The sequence below is a fragment of the Brachyhypopomus gauderio genome, chromosome 8 (assembly GCF_052324685.1).
Source record: "Brachyhypopomus gauderio isolate BG-103 chromosome 8, BGAUD_0.2, whole genome shotgun sequence".
Taxonomy (NCBI): Eukaryota; Metazoa; Chordata; class Actinopteri; order Gymnotiformes; family Hypopomidae; genus Brachyhypopomus; species Brachyhypopomus gauderio.
Window position 1 is genome coordinate 20,014,057 of NC_135218.1, and position 26,354 is coordinate 20,040,410.

Below are 26,354 nucleotides of genomic sequence, written 5' to 3' on the forward strand. Positions count from 1 at the left end.
GAACTTTTTTCAATGTGGTCAAGCAAGGAAACAGGCACAATAGTTTTTTAGTAGTTATTTATTTACAAGTCTTTATAACATATCCATGCACTCACACCTCATCCAACCATACACTCATTCACACACTCAAATCCTCGTAAACATGGCTGCAGAATTGGCTACAAAATCCAGGGTGCGTGTTTTCACTGTAAAAGGCCACAAGTTCTCCGTGTCTCGAACGCCCAACATAGCCTGTAAGCAGCAAAATCAATCTCAGACAACACATTTCTGCTGATATTTTGTTTGCCATTACTGACCTCAAGAACAATTCTCAAAATGTATATACAAGAAACATGTGACGGTGGGGTCGCGGCGAAGAACGAGACACACAATCCTTCACAGTTTCGTCACTTTTACTTATTGCGCAAGACAGCGCACAAAGAACATATAATACGTACACACAGCAACGTGTACACAGTAGACATTGACGAGCACAGGACACTGCGCGAGCGCACATTAAATAGACAAACCACAGTAGCCCCACGTGATCACGAGACGGTTCACAGGTGAGACTTATTAATCACACAACAAAACCCTACCCACGTATATACACTGACGCAGACAAAGCACGTGGACTACGTTGACACACGCCCAAAAGGGAGGGGCCGGGGTCCTCAACGTGACAGACACCCCCTCCAAGGGCACTACCCGTCCCGGGGTGCCAACAGGACCGAGTGCCCCGAACCCACGACGATGGGCGGATCCGACGCGCTCAGTCCTGCGTCTGGGAGGTGACCGCCCTTGGTGAAGCGTCCGCCACGGACCGCCTAGAACACCCTCCCTGGGAAGACGGGGGAAAAGACGGAAGACACATTAAACGGAACAGACACGAATACACACACAGGCACACTGACATACTGGCACACACACACATGAGACAGGCGCCAGGCTGCGCGCCAGGAGGAGAGCGACTAGGGGAGAGAGATCGGGTGCTGCAGGCGCTGCGGGTACTTGTCCTGCTCCAGCCTTTGCTGCATGGCCTCCGCCTGGTACAGCGCGGCTGGCTTGCGCGCCTGGTGCAGCGCGATTGGCGTTCGCGCCAGGTGCTCCGCGGCGGGCTTGCGCGCCTGGTACAGCGCGGCTGGCTTGCGCGCCTGGTACAGCGCGGCTGGCTTGCGCGCCTGGTACAGCGCGGCTGGCTTGCGCGCCTGATGCAGCGCGGCTGGCTTGTGCGCCTGATGCAGCGCGGCTGGCTTGCGCGCCTGGTGCACCGCGGCTGGCAGACGCCCCGTGCGGGCCGTTTGGGGTTTCCCCGTCGATGTCCATGTCCTCCGTCCCCCGGCTCCACTCCATGGACTGCTCCGGGCTGCCACCCCGGGAGTAGTCCATCGCGCTCTCGCCGGAGCGATCGGAGTGTGGACGGCGCTCCGCACTCCCTTTAACGGTCCTAACCGACCTCACCGAGGCAGGCGGACTGTCCTCCTCTTCCTCCGTATAGGAGTCCCCCTCCGTCTCACCGTAGTCTGCGGTAGGCGTGGAGCACCCCAATGGAGGGTAGTCCTCTTGCTCCTCCTCCCCGGTAGGAGCGGGACCCACGGGCGGAGGGAGGTAGTCGTCTTCCTCCGACTCCTCCGACTCCTCTTCACCGTAGTCCTCGGTAGCGGCCTCGCTCTAAGAAGGAGGGTAGTCCTCTCCCTCCCCACCGTAGTCTACGGTGGATGCGTCACACACAGACGGAGGGTAGGCTTCCTCTTCCTCTCCACCGTAGTCTACGGTGGATGCGTCACACACAGACGGAGGGTAGGCTTCCTCTTCCTCTCCACCGTAGTCTACGGTGGAGGCGTCGCACACCGAGGGAGCGGGTTCTTCGCCCTCATCTTCCTCCTCGTCCGGCTCCTCCTCCGTGGAGTCCCCTGCCCCGAACTCGTTCTCCGGGGGGGTCTCGACCGCTCCGTAAACCCCGGAGTCCACCCTCGGCGACGAGGGAGCGCGGGACGGAGGGGAGTGTCGCTCCCTCCAAAGCCTCACCGCGCCCTGGCGGAAGAACTCCGCCAGCTCGGGGTCCCTCTCCACTAGCCCCTGGGCTGTGGACAGCTGGAGGGCGCACACTGGGTCTGTCTCCAACTCCTCGACCGTCGGCATAGCCTCGTGTCGCGGAGAGGGGTTCTCCTCAGGCTCCTCCTCCGGTGTCCTCCCCTCCCCATAGAGTTCGGCGAAGCCCACCCGTATAGGCGAGGGCTCCCGGGAAGACGAGGGGTGTCGCTCCTGCCACACCTTTACCACCGTCTGGCGGTATTCCTCCGCCAGCCAGGGAATGGCGGTCTCCCGAGCTGCGCACAGCATATAGGAGCACTCCGGGTCCTGTTGGAGCTGCTCCATAGTCGGCGTGGCTGGACTGCGTGGAGGGGAGGAAGACGTACGGTGACGCCGCTTGCTGGGGCGCTGTGCCTTCTTTGGCCGGGTTGCGTATCCTGGCATTTCTGTGTCTCTTGCGGCTCGTCAATCTGTGACGGTGGGGTCGCGGCGAAGAACGAGACACACAATCCTTCACAGTTTCGTCACTTTTACTTATTGCGCAAGACAGCGCACAAAGAACATATAATACGTACACACAGCAACGTGTACACAGTAGACATTGACGAGCACAGGACACTGCGCGAGCGCACATTAAATAGACAAACCACAGTAGCCCCACGTGATCACGAGACGGTTCACAGGTGAGACTTATTAATCACACAACAAAACCCTACCCACGTATATACACTGACGCAGACAAAGCACGTGGACTACGTTGACACACGCCCAAAAGGGAGGGGCCGGGGTCCTCAACGTGACAAAACATACCTGGTATGCAGTCTTTATATGTTTCTTGGAAGTTCCGGCAGCACTCCAATTGGTACATTCTGCGAAACTCTTCTTTGAATGCAGCACTGTGATTTGTCCAAGGCACTACACCTGTATGTTTCAAATATAAGGAATATAATTACTACAACCATTGAGAACACTCCCTTCTCTTAGGGTACAAAAACATCCTAACTGTACTGAAATATCATAATGCTTCTTATACTTACTGTCAAGCCACTGAAAATGTGCCCATACAATAAAATTTACATAAAATTTCTACACAACATACATTCTCATGCTGCAACAAATTATCATTTCGCACTATTTCGCATGCAACTAATCTGATTATGTTTTCGATTATTCACAGATTACGTGTGATGCCCCTTATCTCTGCTTCCTATAGATGTGACTGTGGTTTCAGTGCATTTTGTGGCTCAACAGCTGAAGTCTGTACACCTGTCAGTATCACTCTGTTGACCCCTCTGTGCCTTAACTTAACATATAAGCTCTATGCTTTCTCTATTGCTTCAGAACAATAGGAACAGCTACACTTGGGATTTAAATGCACTTTTATGAAGTCAAGTCGAAATTTCAGTTACGTCAACTAATCGTTGCAGCCCTGATGCATTCCGATTCAAATTATCTCATTTGTGAATGCCTTATCACAGTGAGTACATTAGCTGGTAGGATTTTAACCCAATAAAACAAGCCAGATTAATAATTTTTGATTCAGACATGACTGGGTGCGTTCCTGCTTCAAAGTCCATTTGTATATTTATACTTGCCGCCATTACAGGAGACGTAGCTGCTTCGGCGGTCTGCAAGTTCTGTTTCCTGGGAGCAAAAACAAGCGTTTCGGACGTAACATGGGCATGGCCTTTGGCTTGAGAAGAGGGCGGGGTTGGATGTGGGCGGGGTTGGATGTGGGCGGGGTTGGATGTCCAACTCCGCATTCCTACAGGCTGCAGCGAGAGGCTTCTCCTCTCGTCACGCATCTCGATCATCAAAATAGGGTCGCGCCCATCACCTATAGAGGGCGCACACTCACAAATGAGACAAATACATGCAAAGCATCAATTACGGCTCCTACACCACGTCTTTTAAGTTCACATCTCTGGCACCTTAAAGGAAATCAAGAACTCTGAGGAAGTCCAAAAGATCTAGTTCCCGTTTCCAAGACATTTCAGTTTGGCTCATGTCTGGCTGGCAGATTTCTGCAATAGACTAACAATATGAATTAATTAATTAATTAATTAATGAAGAGAAATGAATGGGACTTAACTATATATTTTATGCATAAGATTATCAAATGTATTTATATGCATCGCTGCATATAAAAATCATTATGCATATAAATGTTTAACAATTATGAATTTAAAGGAAAAACTATGTGAGTGCGTTGTCATAAATAACCTGGTATGTAATGTGTTCATGTGCAAGGTGTTAATTAGCCTGTTATTAATTCATTAAAAATAATGTGAATGTAATCAATATATTGCACTTTCTTGTAGATATTTAATTGCTCATTCTTGTTGGTACTGTTTTGAGCTAACACATACAAATATGTATGTACACGCATCATGCCTGTGAAGAAAAGCTGGTGGGTAAACTACTGTGAGACGGTAGTGCCTGCACATGTCAGGAAGAATTATCACGCTAACAGCCGGAGACTTTTGGGGAGAGAGCCGACTCTTTTTCGCGTGGACGCCTTCACGTTGAAGCTTTCCTCAGAAGGCACCTTTTCATGCGCGTTATCACGACAGCTGAGACATTGGTGTGTGCCCCCCCCCCCCCCCCCCCCCCCCCCCCGCCTGAGTCTTGGTTCCTCTCAAGGTTTCTTCCTCATGCCCTTAGGGAGTTTTTCCTTTCCACTGTCGCCCTTGGATTGCTCACTGGGGGCTTGGACTCGGGCACTTGTAAAGCTGCTTTGTAAACAACAATTATTAGAAAAAGCGCTATATAAATAAAATTTGATTTGATTTGATTTGACATTGCTGTGACTTGATTGCACGTTCAACAGCAGTATTGTTTTACAACTCTCACAGTGGGAGTTCAATGTTCCTTTTAGTTTTAATATCACTATAAATTTACTATTTTAATATAACTTATGTAATTAGTATATTAATAGCACTTATGTATTTACTACAATATTTTAATATCACTGTTCTTATTTTATCACTGTCACTGGGCTATGCTCTATAGTCCATTATCAATGTTGTAAAGGTAGAGCAGTTATCTGCCTCTTCTGGACATAGAGGGATCACGCTTCACGTCTCTTACTAGGAGGAAATATGCCCGTTTGTTTCCATATCGGTCCTTCTGAGTAACAGAACCGCCTGTGTCCTCACCTCACCGGTTCATCATTACACGAGTTTTAAATTCACCGTCAAAATGGAACAAGTTAATATATTCCTGCTCCTCATCTGTGGACCTACTGGCAATTATTCTGTCTAAACCAGTTACAGCGCTCTCTATAACACTTGCTCTAAATTATGTCACATATATGAACCCTATAGAAATTCTTGGATACCTCCCAACGGCTGTATTTTACTCGTTTACATACTTAATAAGCAACTCCTTTAATGTTGTTTAGATGTTGCATATCTGATACAAATATTGAGCAGCAGAAACATCTATACGTTCTCGTTATCTTCACGTCGAGCAAAAGTAAAATGTTCAGTGTGCAACAGACGGGAGTTTTTGTAGCGCACCGGTGAAATGAGCAAACATGGCGATGAGTTGCGGATGAGCCGCATTTTTTGGGTGGCCGCCTCCTTTGTTTTCGCATCGATGGCATGTTGTGCACGGTGCATGAACCTCGCGATAGTGGCGCGTGCAGAACCGGTGCGTGACGCCAGTGTAAAGGTTACACGCACAGGCGTGGACGACACCGCGAGACGCACTGCGGAGGCGGGAGAGGACCGATCTTAAAACATGAGCAGTTCGGGCTTAATTAAGCGTAATTTTGGATAATGCTGGAGATTAACGAAGGTCGGATATCTGCGGGTCTGAGTGGCGCTGCGCCGGCGGTGTGCTGTTACTTCACAAACTGTCTTCATGAGTGTCCGAAGTCGCGGCGGCACCAGTGAAGTTTGGACGGACCGCCATCTTTGCGTCTCTGAGTCCAGGCCTAGTGTTCCACCTACAGACATCCGCGCCTGGGCTCCATAAAGAAGGTAATCCTGCATATTTACACCCTTCAGCTTGAAGTATCGTCGACTGTGCTAGATGATTACAAATAAAATCTGAAATTTGACAAGAGCGTGACCAGGTCCGAAGCCCCTGTGGAGAAATATCACAGCTAGCGAGTTAGCAGCGATGTGTCGATATCGCACAACTAACACTCACAATCACCTCACATTACTACAGCTAAACACAACTAACACTCACAATCACCTCACATTACTACAGCTAAACACAACTAACACTCACAATCACCTCACATTACTACAGCTAAACACAACTAACACTCACAATCACCTCACATTACTACAGCTAAACACAACTAACACTCACAATCACCTCACATTACTACAGCTAAACACAACTAACACTCACAATCACCTCACATTACTACAGCTAAACACAACTAACACTCACAATCACCTCACATTACTACAGCTAAACACAACTAACACTCACAATCACCTCACATTACTACAGCTAAACACAACTAACACTCACAATCACCTCACATTACTACAGCTAAACACAACTAACACTCTCAATCACCTCACATTACTACAGCTAAACACAACTAACACTCACAATCACCTCACATTACTACAGCTAAACACAACTAACACAATCACCTCACATTACTACAGCTCAACACAACTAACACTCACAATCACCTTACATTACTACAGCTAAACACAACTAACACTCTCAATCACCTCACATTACTACAGGTAAACACAACTAACACTCACAATCACCTCACATTACTACAGCTAAACACAACTAACACTCACATTACTACAGCTAAACACAACTAACACTCACATTACTACAGCTAAACACAACTAACACTCACATTACTACAGCTAAACACAACTAACACTCACATTACTACAGCTAAACACAACTAACACTCACATTACTACAGCTAAACACAACACTCACCTCACATTACTACAGCTAAACACAACTAACACTCACCTCACATTACTACAGCTAAACACAACTTGAGTAGATGAGTTGGCCTTTCAAAGTTCGTTTTTAGTTCCTGTCTGTGTCGAGTTGTCTGTTACTTTAGTGTAATGTCGACGGGTTACTTGTTTAGAGTCGGTAACCGAACTAGCTTCGTCACGGAGGAAACGTTAGCAGCTTCGCTCGAGACCGCACGATAACCGAAACCGATTTACACGCGCAGTCGTACAGGGAAAAAAAACTAGTCAGATGCTGTAGCTAAATAACACATTATTTATTGCTCCTGAAAAGGTTTGACGTTTACATTTTACGGTTAAAAACATTTCTGACAAGTTGTGGGAAGCTTTTCCGTTCCCCTTAACGTAGTTGCTGGTCAGCTCGAGCAGCAGAGACCGAGTCTTAACGTCTCGAGCGCGTTAAACACGGAAAACTCAGCTAACCGCAACTAACCGCCTGTCTAGAGCCATCATGCTGGATCACATCGTGAGTCTATTATTGTACATACCGAAACTAGACAATTCGCAGTGTTGATCGTATTTTTTGTTTCTGATCTTTCATGCCACACATACTGATATTTCTAACCAATAGCAGTGGCGGTTCAGCTGGGGCCCTACACAACATTTCACATAGGGCCACTCCACCAGTGTTCATGGCCGTTAGTTCAGTGACCAAGACCAACCAGACTGGCTGGTTATTAAGTGTTAATACAAATACAGTATCTACTGTACTAGCTTATACGATCTGTCTGCTGGTTAGACTAGCCTAGCTACGCTGGCAAGTCACCTGCCGGTGTCGCCAAACCAAGTGACAAATTCAGCTTTCACACTGTCGTTGCAAAGTTTGCATATTGCTACTGCTGTAGTTTAATGTTTGTCAACCATCAGGGGGGGGGGGGGCGCCCACTGGAAGTGGTCCCCAAACCTTTACCTGGTGATGAGCAGCACTTCTGTCCCCATTTTTACAGTTGTTATTCATCTTTGATTGGTCAGCAATTGAAAAATTCATTTGCATATTTTCAACAAAAATTTACTGATTGTTCAAGTAGACTCAAAAAGGTGTTGTTTTGGAGGAAATCATATTACTGACATTTCAGTGATTTATTTAGGAACCTGTAATAAATAAATAATAAGAGACATTTAGAAATATGCAGATTTCTATTGGTAGGAAGTGAGTTAACCCTGTAGATCTCCAAGGATTGTGTTTTCATCCCTTTTTCATGCATAAACACTTTAAACCTATCACCCATACAGGGTCTGTAAACCCAGAGCCGGCCCAAGGCATACTCAAATTATGCAGACGCTTAGGGCAGCCATGCTACCAGGAGGCCCCCAAGAGCACCAAGCTATCATGAAGGTTGTATGGGGGGGCAAATGAAATTCTGCTTAGGGCCCCTAAAGGCTTGGGCCATGCGTAAAACCAGTCGTGCTGCTTACAGGGTTTCCTGTAAACTCACCACCCTGCTTTTCCTAATGTTACCATAAGATAAAATGCTTAAAATAAAGAGGAACTAAGAAGGGTACAGCCCCAGCCTGATGGAGCATTAACCGGAGGCATTTGCAGTGTAGCTCCTGTCTGAGGTCCATGTATAGCATCTGTTGGGGTCTGATGTGAACATAACCAAGCACTGCCCTTTGGCCACCTGCGTCACTAGTTCAGTGGCTACAGATCAGCAAGATAATGGGACCAGAACAGCACCAGTTTTGCTGGTCAATAACTTTTTCTTTTAATGTGTTGGAAAAATGCGGCACCATTCTAGACGTTGGCACTGTTGAGTTTAAAAGCGCTGGGTGAGACGTTTCCCGAGTGCTCCTTCTGTGTGCATACTGATGCCAGGTCCCCCTGTGAGAGAGGCACTTTAATTGTGCATTATGGACTTGTGAAGTTTCTAATAATGAAATATAGAGTATAGTGATCAGTTAGCCTTATGCAGAAGAGATTGTACTATATGGTTACTGCTGGTCTTATTTCAGTGGTTGTATAGGATGAAAATAGCAGATCGCTGAAGTAACTGCTCCTTCGGTGTGTCATTTGAATCCTGAAGTACACAGCCAAAGTTTCTCTTTCTAGATACGTTGTTTAGTATGTGTTTAGTATGCACTGGGGCAGCTGTATCTTGACTAGTGAGTAGCGTGTTAGTTCAAGCCCCCCAGGTTGCCAGTGCTGGGTGCAGGAGCAGGTTAATCTTCAAATGCTCAAATTATATTCTGTTATAAAGCTGCTTTGGACAAAAATATATGTTACATTCCATAAACATGTAAAATAGCTGTTCAGGGATTCAGAGTGAGTGTGTGTGTGTAGGTGATTTTGCTTCTGCTCTGATGACCTTCATATCCACTACTAGAGTTGCATGAGGCATCAAAAGTTTGATGCTTTTCAATACTACAGTATAGCAAATGATTTGATTATGTAGCATCTGATGTTTTCAATGATGAACATAGCCTAAGGCTCTGAATCGGTACTCTGGATAAGCGAGTCACATTGCGCATGCTAATTTGACTCAGATGGGTGACACATGAGCCAGTTGGCTCGAGCGGCGAGTCGGCAGTAACCTTGTTAACTTGGTAGCATAGCTAGAGCAAGAACAGATGATGTCCTGTCATGTCCACGGGCCCAAGGAGTCATGTCTGGACTTACCTTGCCTACATCGCTGATAAAGATGGCCAGCCAACAGGTTCAGTAAAACCAGTATGCAAAAGGTGTTGTGAATCTCTCCACTGCAAAGTGGGTAACACCAGCCACTTGGTTAAGCATTTGGCACCCTGTAAACCTGATCTGTACAAAAAGATCTGAAAAGATGACTGCTTAGCAAAGATGAAGGCTGCACTGGAGAGTGATTTGTAAGTGATTAGTAATATGTTCTGTTGAGAATGTAACTGAGATGAGTGAATCACTCGTCTCGTCATGTGAGCTCATGATACTCCATGTGTTCATGTTTCCATTGCAATTAATCAAGCATGTAGCCACCTACTAATTTGATACATTTCATGTGGGTTAATTTGGACTAAAATACTGGTGTTTAAAACTGAGTACTGGGTGAACAGTTTAATCTCTGATTGTGAATATTCTTCTTCTAACCCTTTGTTTTACTCAGTAATTTGTCCTGTCAGGCTACTGTTACTTCTGTGCTATACACACAAAATGTGGCAAAGACTCCAAACCTTCCGGGCTAAACAGAGCGGTCTGGGGCTCTGTTACAATGTACATGCGTGTAGGATGGGCTTTGTTACCATGGTCACGTGTACAGGAGGGGCTTTGTTACCATGGTCACGTGTGCAGGAGGGGGCTTTGTTACCATGGTCACGTGTGCAGGAGGGGCTCTGTTACAATGTACACGTGTGCAGGAGGGGCTCTGTTACCATGTTCACGTGTGTAAGAGGGGCTCTGTTACCATGTTCACGTGTGTAAGAGGGGCTCTGTTACCATGTTCACGTGTGTAAGAGGGGCTTTGTTACAATGGTCACGTGTACAGGAGGGGCTTTGTTACCATGGTCACGTGTGCAGGAGGGGCTCTGTTACAATGTACACGTGTGCAGGAGGGGCTCTGTTACCATGTATACGTGTGCAGGAGGGGCTTTGTTACAATGGTCACGTGTACAGGAGGGGCTTTGTTACCATGGTCACGTGTGCAGGAGGGGCTCTGTTACAATGTACACGTGTGCAGGAGGAGCTCTGTTACCATGGTCACGTGTGCAGGAGGGGCTTTGTTACAATGGTCACGTGTACAGGAGGGGCTTTGTTACCATGGTCACGTGTGCAGGAGGGGCTCTGTTACAATGTACACGTGTGCAGGAGGGGCTCTGTTACCATGTACACGTGTGTAGGAGGGGCTCTGTTACCATGTACACGTGTGTAAGAGGGGCTCTGTTACCATGTACACGTGTGTAGGAGGAGCTCTGTTGCAATGGACACGCGTGTAGGAGGGGCTCTGTTGCAATGGACACGCGTGTAGGAGGGGCTCTGTTGCAATGGACACGCGTGTAGGAGGGGCTCTGTTGCAATGGACACGCGTGTAGGAGGGGCTCTCTACAACGGTCACGCGTGTAGCATTGGATCTGCTAGAATGGTCACGTTTGTAGGCGGGGCTCTTGTTACCATGTTCACGTTTGTAGGAGGGGCTCTGGTGAACTGGAACTCTATTTATGTTAGGGGTGTATTCAACTAAGGATTTTCATAGTCAAATCTGATTCGTCAGCTTTTCCCTTTAGTCGACTAATAGTCGATTAATGGTTTTATTTTATTTTTTTATTTAGAACACCTTAAACGGGATCCCGTTCTCATTCAGGACTTTTTTCCTCTTCAAAGTAAAAACCTAAAACACTCAGATAAATGAATAAACACGGTTGTTTGGCTTTATTCAGCTTTTGTTTATTTACTTATTAATTTTTTTATGAAACGTTAGAGAACATTAACCGTCAGTGCGCATTGCGCATATCGAACTGTCAGACAGGCACTGTGCAAAATGTCAAAAACATTTAAAATAAAATATGCCTGCCTGAAAATATAAATAATTGCCACACAACAGCAAAAAAATACAAGGAAAGGTTAAAGTAACGGGGTTTAAAAGCAAACAACAGCAAAAAATGTTTATAGGCCTACTTGCCGAGATGCACCGCGACGAGACGACACGACTGAAACGACAAACGTTTTTTTTCGCCTTACACGTTTTAAATGGTATGCCATGTTGGTTGTTGTCGTGCGAAATGAAAGACGTTGATGACATAACTTGCACTTTACTTTGTTTGATTCATCTTTTTTCAAAATACTTTTGAAGTTTTTAAGTAGGCAGTTTTTTAGCAGGTGCTGCGCGTATTCTGTAGCGTATTCAGCTCCGCTCGTTTGGATTGTGCAACAGCAGGGTGTGATTTATTAATGTGTAGTAAGGAAGATGCCTATTGGTAATGCGCAAACATCATTTAAAAATATTTATTAACAGAAATTAGGATGATTTTATTTGACAAAAGGCTATATATAACGAAAACAAAGACATTTCATGTAACAACTAATGCTTAGCTGCATCCTTGGGCACCCCCATGCAGTTAGAATGGTACATTCGACTATGACGTTCATAGTCGACTAGGGGGTATAGTCGAATCAGCGACTATTGCAGGTCACCCCTAATTTATGTATGAAATAAATTTATATTTCTGCATTAATATTCAATACGTGTGTGTGTGTGTGTGTGTGTGTGTGTGTGTGTGTGTGTGTGTGTGTGTGTCAGGAATGGAAGAGCTGCAGTCTCTGGACCCACGCAGACAGGAGCTGTTGGAGGCAAGATTCATGGGTGCAGTGAGTGGGGGCAGCACAGGGAGCGCCAGCGGAGGAGCGAAGGTGGGTGCAGGGTGGAGGTGGTTTGAGATGTGTTTTTTCTCTCTCTTGAGCTCTGTATGATAAACACACAGACCTGCATGTGTCCTGGTGAACGTGGTCTTCCACAACTATATGCTCTGTTACTGGGAGCAGGTGTTGAAACTGCAGTGACAAAAGTCCAAAGCTCCCGTCACACTCAGTGGAATCTGAATGTCAGTTCATTAATGATGTTACTAATTTATGACACAGCGGTTGCTGTTACGCAAGATGTTCTGTTCACAAATGTGTGAGTGTTGGAGCTGCTTAGGGGTTGGGGTTAGGGTTAGCAGCTTTCTTAGATTTAGTCCAGACAAATTGTTTAATCCAGTATTTAATCTCCCAACTGATTAAACTACCAGGCCAAGCTTTGCATATAAAGGGGTTATGTTATATATGTTATATATAAAGGGGTTATCTCCACCTTTGTGTTTCTTTCAATGTTTGATTCTGCATCCCACTCATATTTCCTTTAGGGTGGAGGCACAGTGAACACTGAACAGCTGTGTGTGTGTATTTGTGTGTGTTTGTGGTCTTTAGGGCCTGAACAATGAGTGCTCTAACCACAGCTTTGGCAGCCTGGGATCATCAAGTGATAAAGAGTCAGAGGTGTGTTTTTCCCCTTTCTCACTCTCTCCCCCTCACACTCTCACTCTCTCCCCCTCACTTTCTCACTCTTTCTCACTATCCCCCTCACTTTCTCTCTCTCTTTCTCCACCAACTCTCTCTTACTCTCTAGCACTCTTCATTTTCACAGGGAACATTTAGTCATATGTTTTGCTGGCTGATGTGTGTGTTAATAATGGCCCTATGTTGTCTTTTCTCACTCTCTCCTCTCACTCCCTTTCATGTTGTCCCATGAAGAATTCTGATGTAAAAAGAGGAGGGTCTCCCGCATATTCAGTAAGTGTCTTTTTCGTTGCTGAAATGTTGAAAGATTATTTTAAAAGGTGACTCAATTTTTTTAGATTGTGTATTCCATCTGTAGAGTTGCAGTTTAATAATTTGTTAAAAATATCACAATTTACCTCTACTCTACGTTTATTACCTTCTCTGCTTGTGGGAACTCGGATGATCCAGGAAGTTTAATCACGTCACATTCGCTATGATGTTTAATGTTCTATAATGCACATCAGTCACAATAAATTGTAGTACAATCACAGTACACTGCTTATCCCTCACAGTCCTGTTCTGAGGTCTGAAGTGAGTGTGTGTGTGTCTGCATACAGCAGAATGAGAGGAGTCACTGTGTCTGTTCCACCTTCCAGACGCCTGAGAAGAAGCTCTCAGAGTCGACACGAAGGAAGAGGAAAGCTGACAACCAATCAGAGAACAGTCAAGGTGTGGCCCAACGACAGTGGGATGAGGAGAGACTGTTTGTAGAGTTTGTTGAACAATGTATTGTTTATATAGTTTAGCTCAAGTGGACTTCTTTAATCACACTGTCTCCAGCCCAACCCTAGGGGTAGTTTTAGGGTTTAACCCCAACCCTTACTGTCTCCTGCCCAACTGAACAGCGTCTTGCTCTTTGTCTTTTCATTGTGCAACATTTTTTGCTTGAAATTTTTAGGGAAGTCTTCCGGACGAGGTGCAAAGATCAGCGATTATTTTGACGTAAGTGAAACTGTGTGTTTTAAAATGTCAGGTTTCACATGTCTTGAGTATGTGAGTGTATTGCTCATCTAGGTTTCCTCATAACACAAAGGGAAAATGTCCCAAGTATGTCAGGTTGTCCACTGCAATATGATACAGTTCCCTGTTTGAGTGATGAGGTTAATGGTGCCTAGTTGATGTCAGTGACTAGGGTTAGGGTTAGACTGGCCCTATACCCCTACCCCATACCTTCTAGCTCCCTAGCTAACTTGCTCTTTTGCTGTAGTTCCAGGGTGGCAGCGGTTCGAGTCCTGTGAGGGGCGTGGCCTCTGTTCTCCGCTCCCCACACGGCTCACACTCAGCCCCTGGAGGCTCTGTCGTAAGTGTGTGTGTGTGTGGATTGGAGACAACTGCAAAAAGACATTTATATTTATGCAAAATGACATTTATATTTATTTATATCATGATTTTTGTGTGTGTCTGTGTCTGTGTGTGTGTGTGTGTGTGTCAGGTCCGCCAGAACAGCTCTTCCCCTACCAGACTCAGCTTCACTGATCACATGACCCACCCCAAACAGCTAAGCAGCAGGAGTGTACAGGTAGCGCACACAGCAGCTTAGCAGGAAAAATGTGCCGTTAGGTTCCCCCATAAACACAGTTACATGACCTGTTTGTGCACTCTACTGATCCTCTTGTCATCTACACACTACATGAGTATAATTTCTCCCCCATCTCCACCCGTCTCTCCCCCTCTCTCTCCCAACTCTAACCTTCTCTTTCTCTCTTGTATGCTGTCCAGACTGATCTGACCCTACTGAAGCTGGCCGCACTTGAGAGCAATAAGAATCTGGATCTGGAGCGGAAGGAAGGCCGTATAGATGACCTGCTGAGGGTGAGGGTCAGGGTTAACTTGACTCTTAACACTAACCCCCAACGCTAGCACTAACCCCCAACGCTAATCTTGGGTTTGTTCTCATCTTGCCAGGCCAACTGTGACCTCCGCAGGCAGGTTGAGGAACAGCAGAAGCTGTTGGAGCGCTGTAAGGAGCGGCTGAACAAATGCACCACCATGAGCAAAAAACTCCTCATTGAGAAGGTGAGTGTGTGGGTAGGGGGAGTTCTGCTGCACTGTGTGTGTATGAGGGCGCGGAGTTGTTCGTCACCAGCGTGAGGGGGCAGGGTTGTTCGTCACCAGCGTGAGGGGGTTGTAATCTGCAGTTGTCTGTAGACCCAGGCATGGTAGATGAATGTTAGATGAAATAAGTAGTAAGTAACCATAGTAAGCTATGTGCTTATTCTGGTCTACACAAGTAAACAAAAGTTAATTAGGGCACATTTTTTATTTTAATTTGTTTCTTTAAAAATAATAACATTTTAATATAAAATTTTAGGTAGGCACATTTATATGTTTAAAATAAATTGGTTAATTTTTTCGCTCAGTTAATGAACCTTTGACATGGATCTGATTTTTGGTGTTTTGGGGAAACCCTGTTCAGTCTGATCCCAGACCTGTGTAGAAGAGAGAACCACTGACACCCACACTTGCTTCTCACAGCTGAATAGCTCTATTGCCTGCTGTGAGGAAAAGTGTATGTGTGTGAGTGAAATCCTACTTTGTTGTGTACACTACTGTGGGTGGGATGTGTACATATGTGTGTAACCTTCCCGTGTGTGTGTGTGTGTGTGTGTGTGTGTGTGTGTGTGTGTATAGAGTACACAGGAGAAGCAGGCGTGTCGGGAGAAGAGCATGCAGGATCGGCTGAGACTGGGTCACTTCACCAGTGTGCGGCACGGTGCGTCGTACACAGAGCAATGGAGTGACGGCTACGCCTTCCAGAACCTCGTCAAGTAAGACACACTCATGGGACACGTGCACGTCAAGTAAGACACGTCCATGGGACACGTACACATGAAGTAAGACTCGCTCATGGGACATGTGCACGTCAAGTAAGCCTGCTTTATATACTTGACGCGGCGCGAGGGTCCGTGCGGCGAAAATGACGTAATCGCAGTGGCCTGGCGTGCTGTTGATTCGCGAGGTCGTGCATGTCTCGAATTTTGTAACTTTGCGCGCCCGTGCCGCAGCGCAATGAACAAAGTCATGTTTGCAGGGTTCATACACCTTTACAAGGTGGAATTAAAGCACTTGTACGTCACTTTCAAGGTCCATTTCAATATTTCCCAGCACGTTAAACTTAATTAAGTTAAATATTTATACATATACTCGAAATAATCCGCTTTTTAATCACATTATTTAATGGTGGTTTATTTTCAAAACGCCCAATCTTAACGTTTTCATGTTCTCATGTTTCGTCCTGGAATTAGAGACTCGTATTTGTTAATGTAATACAGGAGAACTGTTCAGTCAGACAGCTATTTGTTGTGAAATGAAGTTACAATTTCAAGCATTTTCAAGTACTTTAGCCTAAATTCCAGCATTTTTCAAACCTGAAACACAAAGCAACATTAAAATTTGTTAGGTAAATGTTCCTTTTGAAGTGTGTTTCTTTATACTACCACACTACGGTCACTCGCGAAAGTATAAAAATACACTTGCACTAGCCTTTTTTGACTTCTAAATGTGAATTCCAGAGTGCAATACTATTGTTTATGTTAATTTATATGAATGTGCAATTATTTATTTTTCTGTTTTAATGTGGTAGGAACTACACCTTTTATTTATTTGACATTTGTGAAACAAAATATAATATTCATTTGTTTGTTTATAAAAAATAATAATAAAAAGGCTTTAAAACTGAAATGAGCATAGTATCTGACTTTGGTATCGAAAATGGTATTGAATCTTTTTTTAAAGTATCGTATCGAAGTTGTAATTCTTAGTATTGTGACAACCCTATGTCTAAATGCATTGAGTTGCTGCCATGTGATTGGCTGACATTTGCATTAATGAGCAGTTGGACATGTGTACCTAATAAAGTGACTGGTGAGTGTATATACACACAAGCACACCTCACCAGTACTATGAAGTGTACAGGGCTGAAATATTTGATTACTAATAAAATGTGTTAACACCATATATCGTTGTTTCTGTACATGTCTACACCTCTGTGTGTGTGTGTGTGTGTGTGTGTGTGTGTGTGTGTGTGTGTGTAGGCAGCAGGAATGGGTGAACCAGCAGAGGGAGGACATCGAAAGGCAGCGGAAACTTCTTGCAAAACGCAAACCCCCTAACACGCCCATTTCACAAAGCCCCGCCCCTTTCACAGACTCCAAACCCAGAAAGACCAAAGCAGTGAATGGAGCTGACAGTGACACGTTCCTGAAACCCAGCCTTCCTACCCTGTACGTACACACACACACACACACACACACACACACACACACACACACAAGACATGTCCTTATATTGAATAGTATTGAGTATACACATACAAACACTTCGCTATTCTAAAAGCTTTGCCTTTTGGTTTTGCAGATTAACTTTAGCAGAATATCATGAACAGGAAGAAATTTTCAAACTGCGACTGGGGCATCTTAAAAAGGTATGATTTCCCCCCTCGGCTGCACCTTGCTCATGGTTAAAGTTCATAGGGTTAAGGTTAAAGGTGGCTGCAATGGCACCCACCTGCTACCGCTCAACTCACTAAGGTTCAACTGTCAGTTCACCTGTGTTCATGTGTGTGCACGCGTGTTCGTATGTGTTCACCTGTGTTCATGTGTGTGCACGTGTCTTCGTACGTGTTCACCTGTGTTTGCCTGCGTGTGCTCATGTGTAGGAGGAAGCGGAGATACAGGCCGAGTTGGAGCGTTTGGAGCGAGTGAGGAATCTGCACATCCGGGAACTGAAGAGGATCAGTAATGAGGACAGCTCCCAGTGAGGACACCTCTCTGTCCACGTCTGTCTGTCTGTTTGTCCACGTCTGTCTCTCTCTGTCTGTCCACGTCTGTCTCTCTCTGTCTGTCCACGATTCCAGATGTTCCAGGTGCTATTTTCTTTTGGGTGGTGATTTTTGTCCATTTCGTGTGCTTTCTGTAGGTTTAAGGATCACCCAACGCTGAATGACAGGTATCTGCTCCTACACTTGCTGGGGAGAGGAGGCTTCAGTGAAGTGTACAAGGTAATGCAACCTTCATCACTGCAACGTCTTACTGGCATTCTCTCTCTCTCTCTCTCTCTCTCTCTCTCTCTCTCTCTCAATTCAATGTCATTCAATTCAAGAATGCTTTATTGGCATAAATGTAATAAAATACACCGTTGCCAAAACAGTTAATAGAAAACATGTAGGTATAAAGATAATATACAGTATTATTATTAAACATTTCTACCTTATGTTCTCCTTCTTTTGCAGTCCTGATCAAACAATTTCTCTGACTCGGTGCTAATAAATTTGTTCTTTTTAGAGGTCAGATTTTATAATCTGGATATATTATCGAAAATATTACTTGTTTTCCACAGCCACAGGGTACCCGCGGGTCCTTAAAAAGTCTTAAAATGTCTTAAATTTAGTTTTCCATATTCAAGGCCTAAAAATGTCTTAAAATGTCTGGAATTTTATGAGGGGAGGCATTAAATTATTATAAGTGTGTGTTGTTCAGTTGTTCTGGCGCGATGTGAACTTTGCCGAATCTAGCGCTAATGCAGAAAATAACCGCTCCAGGGTCCTAGTGCTAGATTAGCGTTGGAGTATACGGCCTCAACAACGTCAACAATTTTCGACCTGTCTGAAGGGGTCATGCAGCCGTCTGTTAACATGGACCCAGGAGGTTCCTCCATGTGTGTTTACAGACCTGTCAGTGTTCTCTCTGGGGGAGTAAGAAGTCAAATGAACATTAATTCCTGTTATATAGTGGTCGTCTTGAGTGCTGATGAAGTCTGATATGTTCTGACGTTTAGGTCCTCATAGATAATGACATGGCCTTGTGTTTGGAAATGGTTGATTTCACTTTCTAGATTTGGGAAGGTTTCTTCATTGAAATAGGGGGATTCTACTGGAGGGAAATATATCACACAGAGAAATACTTTTTGTGGTGTTGAGATTATACATTTGCTCATTTTTAACCATAAATTATTTTGCCTTGTTTTATTATTTCAATATTGTGTGTTAGTTCTGATTTAAACCATATAAGCATCCCTCCGGAGTCTCCACCCTGAGTCATGTGACGCTTGACTCGGTGGAGACACTAACTCTCTGTGTCCGTGAGGACAAACAGTAGGCTCGTGTCCTCTACACCATGTCTCCTGCAAAATTAATATATCCACATCTCTTATCAGGGTTTCTGCTTTTTAAACCAAGCAGAGAAGAGTTTAGTTTTAGGAGCGGAGGTGACCTCTGACCTGTTTGTTGTTTGTCTAGGCTTTTGACTTGTTTGAACAACGATATGCAGCTGTGAAGATTCACCAGCTCAACAAAAACTGGAGAGAAGAGAAAAAGGAGAACTACCATAAGTATGTACTGGGTGTACTGGTATGGGTCACCAAGGTTTGGGGATTTGGTAATATCCTGGTACACACACACACACACACACACACACACACACTCACACTCACACTCTCCACAGGGCTCAGGGTTCTGGATCCTGTTGCTGAGGCACCTGTTTGTATTTCTAGAGGCTGGTGGAGGTGGGGTGTTTTGGAGGGGCTGGTGTGCATGTGCACAGAAACACACGTTTGCCATACGACTTTTAAAAAAATCATTAAGTTACTATTCTTTGTGAACCAGAAAAGTAGCAAAATGGACATAAGCTCAGCAATCCACAGTAAACCCCCCCCCCCCCCCCCCCCCCCAAATCAGCTTCCATCCCTACCAGCCAGCAAAGCACTTTGTAAGTCGCTCTGGATAAGGGCGTCTGCCAAATGCCGTAAATGTAAATGTACCAGCCTGAAATACGGAGAGAGAAATGCTTTTAAGAGACCCAACACCTGTGGACAGGTGTTTGTACAGCCAGCTAGGTCCACCTCCTCATTTCAGCTCTGCTACAAAGCCAGATGGCCCATCGAGACATGTCAGTGCACACATACAGGCCTGAATACACCACACACACACGTGAAGAATTGATTGGATGACACACTTCTTTTGTTTCTGCTCTCGGTCCAGACACGCCTGTCGGGAATACCGAATTCACAAGCAACTGGACCATCCCAGGATAGTCAAACTGTATGACTACTTCTCCCTGGACACTGACACGTGAGTGATGGCAGAAGCCATTTCATTTGCTCCACCCTCGGTCGTAGTTTCGTCTCCTACTCCACCCTCAGCTGTATTGAGTTCTGTTAACTGGATCTGGTGTAATCTGTGATGATAATCAGGACCAGACAGCCGTCTGCAGGGAGAATACAGTCTTTGTCCCCTCTTGCTGTCTGGTTATTTTGATTTGTTAAAAGAACTAAGCACTTGTATTTGAAACACATTGTCATTTGAATGCGCGTGCACACACACACACACACACACACGACGATGGCAGAGGCTCTGCGGTCTGTTCCATTAACGAGGTTTCGCTGCCGCTGTCTCGGTACAGGTTCTGCACGGTTCTGGAGTTCTGTGAGGGGAATGATCTGGACTTCTACCTGAAGCAGCACAAGCTGATGACTGAGAAGGAGGCACGTTCCATCGTCATGCAGATCGCCAACGCCCTCCGATACCTCAACGAGATCAAACCGCCAATCATTCACTATGACCTGAAACCAGGTGACGTCTCCTCACAGCTCCTGGCACTGCAGCTTATGGTGTGTGGTACTGGTAGGAACCCCTGTGTCTTATGTGTTTTGTGTGGTTGTGCTTCCTGTAGGCAACATCCTCCTCGTGGATGGAACTGCGTGTGGAGAGATTAAGATCACTGACTTTGGCCTCTCAAAGATCATGGACGACGATAACTATGGTGTGGATGGCATGGATTTGACCTCTCAGGGGGCAGGGACCTACTGGTGAGTATGGGGTCATGACCTCTGCTCCATGTGCAAAACAACACAAACCATTCACACCATAACCGTTCCCATGGGACTAACATTGACCAGGTTGAACAGACCAGGTTGACGAGCTCTTAAGTTGTCAGAATGGACAGTGAATCTGCAGTTGTATCTGCTCCTTCTATGGTTGCGATATTGACTGAGGTGATTATGGTGGTGTCCACCATTTGGTGATGATGATTGTTTGGTGTTGTAGGTATTTACCACCAGAGTGTTTCGTAGTTGGCAAAGAACCTCCAAAGATCTCCAACAAAGTGGATGTTTGGTCTGTGGGTGTTATCTTCTTCCAGTGTCTATATGGACGCAAGGTAATGTGCGCACACACACACCCACCCCAGACGCATCTCTGTTACAGTCTAGTAGTTGACAAAAGTTTATTAAATTTTTTTAGCAGTGTTGGAGCTCACTGTTAATACTGCCCGTCTCCATAAATGCACATAACACACAGCTGAGACAAAGCATAAATGCACAGGCTTCAGGAGGGAGCTGTTGCCCAGTATGGATAGCACTCGTGAATTTATGGCCCAAGAATAAAAAAAAAACTCATCAGCCCTTTTTAATATCAGCAGTGTAAGAAGCTTTATTTGTAACGAGTCATTTTGAGGTGTAAGTAATGTATTTCTAAGTAAGAGTAAGAGTGTGTGTCTCTCTCACTCACTGAAGTCACCATTCAGTGTTTGGTTCATGTGACAGTATGAGATCAGTATAACAGAAGCAGTACAACCCCTCAGTACATAAGGCTGGGTTTTATTTATCAGGAGTCTTGTATTCACCCTGAGGTAGCTGGTATTGTTTATACTGAATAAAAATGCAAACATGCACTCTTGCATGGTCATGAGGCATGCCTCAATAGGCAATTATAATAACTGATTATAAACAATTGAATGTTGCAAAGCTGAATATTGTCTATATATAAATAAAAAAATATACTTGGTTGGCTGATGCTGTTTTGTTATTGTTCTACAGCCCTTTGGCCATAACCAGTCTCAGCAGGATATTCTTCAGGAGAACACCATCCTCAAAGCCACAGATGTGCAGTTCCCTCCAAAACCCGTCGTTAGCAATGAAGCCAAGGTCTGCACGTACTTCAACACCCTAACCCTCACATACTCCATAATACACCTCGCAACACCCTAACCCTCACACACTCCATAATACACCTCGCAACACCCTAACCCTCACACACTCCATAATACACCTCGCAACACCCTAACCCTCACACACTCCATAATACACCTCGCAACACCCTAACCCTCACACACTCCATAATACACCTTGCAACACCCTAACCCTCACACACTCCATAATACACCTCACAACACCCTACAGAAGACAGGCAGGAGCTTTAGGTTAGCATAATGAAGTCAGCATTAGACTAGTTAGTGCTAATATTGTGGTCAGGGTGGTGAGGGTGTCAAAGTAAAAAACTCAAAATATTTTCCCAACACTCCCTCATGGATGGTGTAGGAAGGTTACTACACTCACATGCCAAAACACATGACCAATGGAATGGAAGCTGGGTATGGCAGATTAGGGGTGGAGCTAACCTGTGGGGGAGTGGAGTGGAGGGGTGGTGCTATCTTGTGGTGGGGGAGTGGATTTAGGGGTGGAGCTAACCTGTGGTGGGGGAGTGGATTTAGGGGTGGAGCTAACCTGTGGTGGGGGAGTGCATTTAGAGCATCAGAATGATAAGTGAATACTGAAGCTGTGAGTGATGGATGTGAAACTCTCTCCCAGGTCTTTATCCGCCGCTGTTTAGCCTACAGGAAAGAGGACCGCTACGATGTTCACCAGCTGTGCAGTGACTCCTACCTGCTTCCACACATCAGGCGATCCAATTCGTCAGGAAACCTGCAGGCCATGCCCTCTAGCCCCGCCTCCTCAGGCATCATCTCCTACTGATCTGTCCTGCTGGAAGGATGATTGGTGTTTTTTTAGCAGTGGTTCCCCTCACCTCCCCACCCTGTGTGGGTGGAAAGGGGGAGGGGCCCATATTTCAGCACATGAGCCTAAAGATGCCCTCAGTTCGTCACAGTTGCCGTGGTGAAGACCAAGCAAGTCATCTCCTACCTGCATCTGATTGGATGTCACTGTGTGTGAAGCACAGATGGGAACCCTCCAATGAGAAGGTGCTTTAGGAAAATCCTGGAACTACAGTGGAGATTTACATGTGAACTTCTCACCGTTATTGATGTGCGCTATGCCCCAGGCAAGGGGAGCGTGCAGGTGTGTGATGGGGTTTGTAATTGGGAGAATGACTGTGGAAGTGTTTTGGTGTCTGTATGTGTCTGTACACAGATGTGTCTCCTGTAGCATTAACTGTGTTGTCAAGATTTTTGAACATGTCAGACATGAGTGGGAAAGGCCGTGTGTGCGTGCTTGTGTATTATGAAGCCAGTGTTGGCATAAGTTGACTTCTCTGCAGCTGCAAATGGAGGGGAGTACTGATATATGTTGTGAGTGCGCCCTCTGCTGGAGAGTGTAGCGTGTTGCACTCCCCACTCCACCTTTCCCCTCATGTGTTGCTTTTAGTTAGGTCTGTTTTTCTTTAGTTGTACCATTTAAAATAGAAATCATACCAAAAAATGTCAGAAAATCACAGCATGTTGATAAAATCTAAAAAAATTTCTGAACTTTGTATGTTGCTGGGTGTGTGTGTGTGTGTTGTAACTAGTGAGGCAGAACCAGGGCCGGACCCGCTCATGATTAATACCCATGTATTTTGACTCTTGTTGCTAAGCAACCTGTGCCTAGTTAACCCTGTACAGCCACTGTGAACAAGGTGGACAAAGGCCACACCCTCCCAGGAATGGGGGCGTGTTCAGCAGGGCGGGGTTACATTACACCCCACCCCCACGTTCCAGCACCTGTGATTGGCCTCTGCAATGCTGCTGCAGTCGGAGGGAATGTAGCCAAAAGAGAAATAAAGACTCAGTTATTTTAACACAACTTCTCTGGACACTTACTTTGGTTTCATGGAGTGTGGGAAATGCAATATTTACAGAATATTTCAATTGCATCAGTATTAAGGCAAGTTCCAGTATGCAAATGGCCCATAGTGATTAACTTTCATTTTAGACAGAGACAATCAGCCAACACGACTGTAAAACTTCATGGACTTTATTGCTTGTGTGCATTCATCAATCTTAATCTGCACAAGCTCACAAGTCACTTTCCCACCACCCACTGTGATCTACCATGTGTTTCTGTAAATCTAACCCAGATCTCAGTGAGACGACAGGCACACGCAGCCCTCAGCCCCAAGGGGGTGATGGTCTACACTGACCGTTCAGGGGCAGAAGCAACAGACCCAGACGTCAACATCTAACAGGCAACAGAACTCAACATCCCAGAAATGGTTAGAAAAGGAACAAAAACAATGCAGAGGTGTACACAGAAGGGAAAAACTCCACTAGTCCTGCTGCAGATGTGTGTTGTATTTTACCCCTCACTGTGTGTTTACCCAGTGGATCTTTATAGGCTGAATAAATACATCCGAGAGACAGGAACAGAGACAGTGATATTTGAGACTGTGAGATGGAGAAAAAGACGAGGACGTAAGTTTCCAGGATGTAACTGAAATCTCTGGTTATGACGACTCTGGGCCAGCTGGCGTACTCGCATCTGTCGTCTCTGTGGCAGCGGGCGTCTCTGTGGGCGTGTTGGTGATTTGGGTGGGTGTGGCATCCAGGATCAACGCAGGCGTCTGGTTGGCTTTCATAGAAGAGGATACGGTGATGGGCGGGAAGAGGTCAGACGGCAAAGAGACCCGAGGACCAGCGGGGAGACCGGTGGGCATCATGGTGGGTATTGTGGTGGGCAGGGGGGTGATACCAGGAAGGTGTAGAGGTGGCAAAGGAGCGAGAGGAGCCAAAGATGGCAAACCTGCAAAAGATACAGAACACAAGTTCTTAAGCTACAGTGTGCCTAAGAAGAATACAGGAGGCCCCATCCACAGAGACACACACCCACAGTGGTCTGTGGGCTAATCCCTCCCAAAGCAGCAGGGCTGGAGGATGAGTACCTGTAGTGGAAGGATTAAGTCCAGGAATCCCAGCTAACGAAACACCACTGAGGTCTGGGAGAGGGATGTTCAGGTTGGGCAGTGGGGTGAACCCAGCAGGTAACGGCATTAACCCTGAAACAACAACCACTGGTATTTACTGAACATCTCCAGGGGAATCAGGGACTACTGTGCTAGCCCAGCACTAAAACACATCTTGATATAATAATAATAATAATAATCAAAATAGCAGCAAAACTAGCAGCAAGCAAGTGTTACTGACTGTATAATTGTAAAAAAAAACTAAAAAAAAACTAAAAAACACCAATCTAAGGATCGTTACACATATTTAGCCTGCTCCCACACGCAGTGGCATTGGTGTTTACCGTCAAAAAAATAAAGCACACACAATGTGAAAATGAATTGTGTGGCAGCAGAGATAAAGCACAGACTAGAGGTGGAAGGTGGGCATTGCCACCTTCAGTAGTCTAATGACACTGCAATTTAGGAGTCCACCGATTTAACCAGTAGGCTGATCAACCGGCCAATTAAAGATCAATTTATGAAAACTGCAACAGATTATATTTTTCCAGCATCAAGAGAAGTTTCATTTTTGGATTACCTATGGGCCTAAAATTAATTATTTAAAATTTAGCATTTTATAAGAAAAAACCCCAGATGATACAATCATTCTGGCCATGGACCACCATGCGAGATGGTCCAACAATCTACATCAGCTACTGAACGAACGAACATCAGTCCACTACAGCAACCTGCGCTGAGACCACTAACCCAACAAGGCCTGGTGTTTAGGGTCAGAACTGGACCAACACCAAACCTCCCACAATACTCCACTGCATACCATCATGTGATCCCAGTGGGTGTGGGAGTGTGTGTTACCTGGCAGTGTAGTGGCAGAGCTAGCTGAGGAGAGGCCACCCAGGGCCGGAGGAATTTGAGAGGGTAGCAGGGGAACTGTGGGAACACCTGAACACACACACACACACACACACACACACACACACACACACACACACACACAGACACAGACTTACTGGACTGCATTCCGACACAATGGTAGTGTCCAAACCCCTAATCATGAAAAACGAGTATACTTGTTAAAGCATAATTGATCCTCGTTTAGCCATAACACCCGTGGGCAACACGGTGGCTTGGTGGTTAGCACGTTTGCCTCTCAGCACTGGGGTCTTGGGTTCAAGTCCCTATCTGAGTGGAGTTTCCATGTTCTCCCTGTGTTTGCGTGGGTTTCCTCCGGGATCTCCGGTTTCCTCCCACAGTCCAAAAACATGGAGGTTAGGTAAATTGGCAGTCCCTGACAAATTCTCCCTGAGTGTGTCTGTGTCTCTCTGTTCGATAAAAAGTAGTGTCTGAGTGCGTGTGCTTGTATGCCCAGTGGTGGATGGTGCTCTGTCACTAGGGTCTGTCCTCTCTCCCCTTCCTGCACCCCATTCAGTCCCCCAGGGGGCTGTGGCTTCCGGTAGAGAGTACGCTGTGC

At 45.6% G+C, this 26,354-nt stretch overlaps 2 protein-coding genes and 1 long non-coding RNA gene across 6 annotated transcripts in view; 1 reads left to right on the forward strand and 2 right to left on the reverse strand.

Annotated features, from left to right (window-relative positions):
* Positions 1-7,191, reverse strand: LOC143521827 (uncharacterized). 3 transcript variants are annotated; one of them, XR_013132856.1, is made up of 4 exons: positions 6,985-7,191; positions 3,609-3,850; positions 2,824-2,934; positions 1-231 (listed from the first exon to the last, which is right to left on the reverse strand). It is a non-coding gene; the product is annotated as an uncharacterized LOC143521827 (long non-coding RNA). The 3 variants fall into 3 exon arrangements; XR_013132855.1 differs by having other exon boundaries at positions 2-231; positions 3,609-3,866; XR_013132854.1 differs by lacking the exon at positions 6,985-7,191 and having other exon boundaries at positions 23-231; positions 3,609-4,594.
* Positions 5,405-24,368, forward strand: tlk1b (tousled-like kinase 1b). Its single transcript, XM_077015205.1, has 22 exons — positions 5,405-5,999; positions 12,194-12,303; positions 12,859-12,927; positions 13,183-13,221; positions 13,587-13,659; positions 13,889-13,932; positions 14,198-14,290; positions 14,423-14,509; positions 14,710-14,802; positions 14,896-15,006; positions 15,622-15,758; positions 17,025-17,213; positions 17,347-17,413; positions 17,648-17,745; positions 17,908-17,989; positions 19,226-19,317; positions 19,967-20,056; positions 20,388-20,557; positions 20,658-20,793; positions 21,032-21,143; positions 21,802-21,909; positions 22,573-24,368. Exons 2-22 carry the CDS (start codon positions 12,196-12,198, stop codon positions 22,735-22,737), a joined length of 2,163 nt encoding a protein of 720 aa, XP_076871320.1. The 5' UTR covers positions 5,405-5,999; positions 12,194-12,195; the 3' UTR covers positions 22,738-24,368.
* gorasp2 (golgi reassembly stacking protein 2) overlaps positions 23,940-26,354 on the reverse strand; it is a 6,051-nt gene continuing 3,636 nt past the window's right edge. For both annotated transcript variants that reach the window (XM_077015206.1, XM_077015207.1), the window contains exons 8-10: positions 25,739-25,825; positions 24,860-24,973; positions 23,940-24,720 (exon numbers count right to left, since the gene is read on the reverse strand). In XM_077015206.1, the coding sequence (XP_076871321.1) occupies positions 24,425-24,720; positions 24,860-24,973; positions 25,739-25,825 (497 nt within the window). In that variant the 3' untranslated portion in view covers positions 23,940-24,424. The remainder of the gene's footprint in view (positions 24,721-24,859; positions 24,974-25,738; positions 25,826-26,354) is intronic.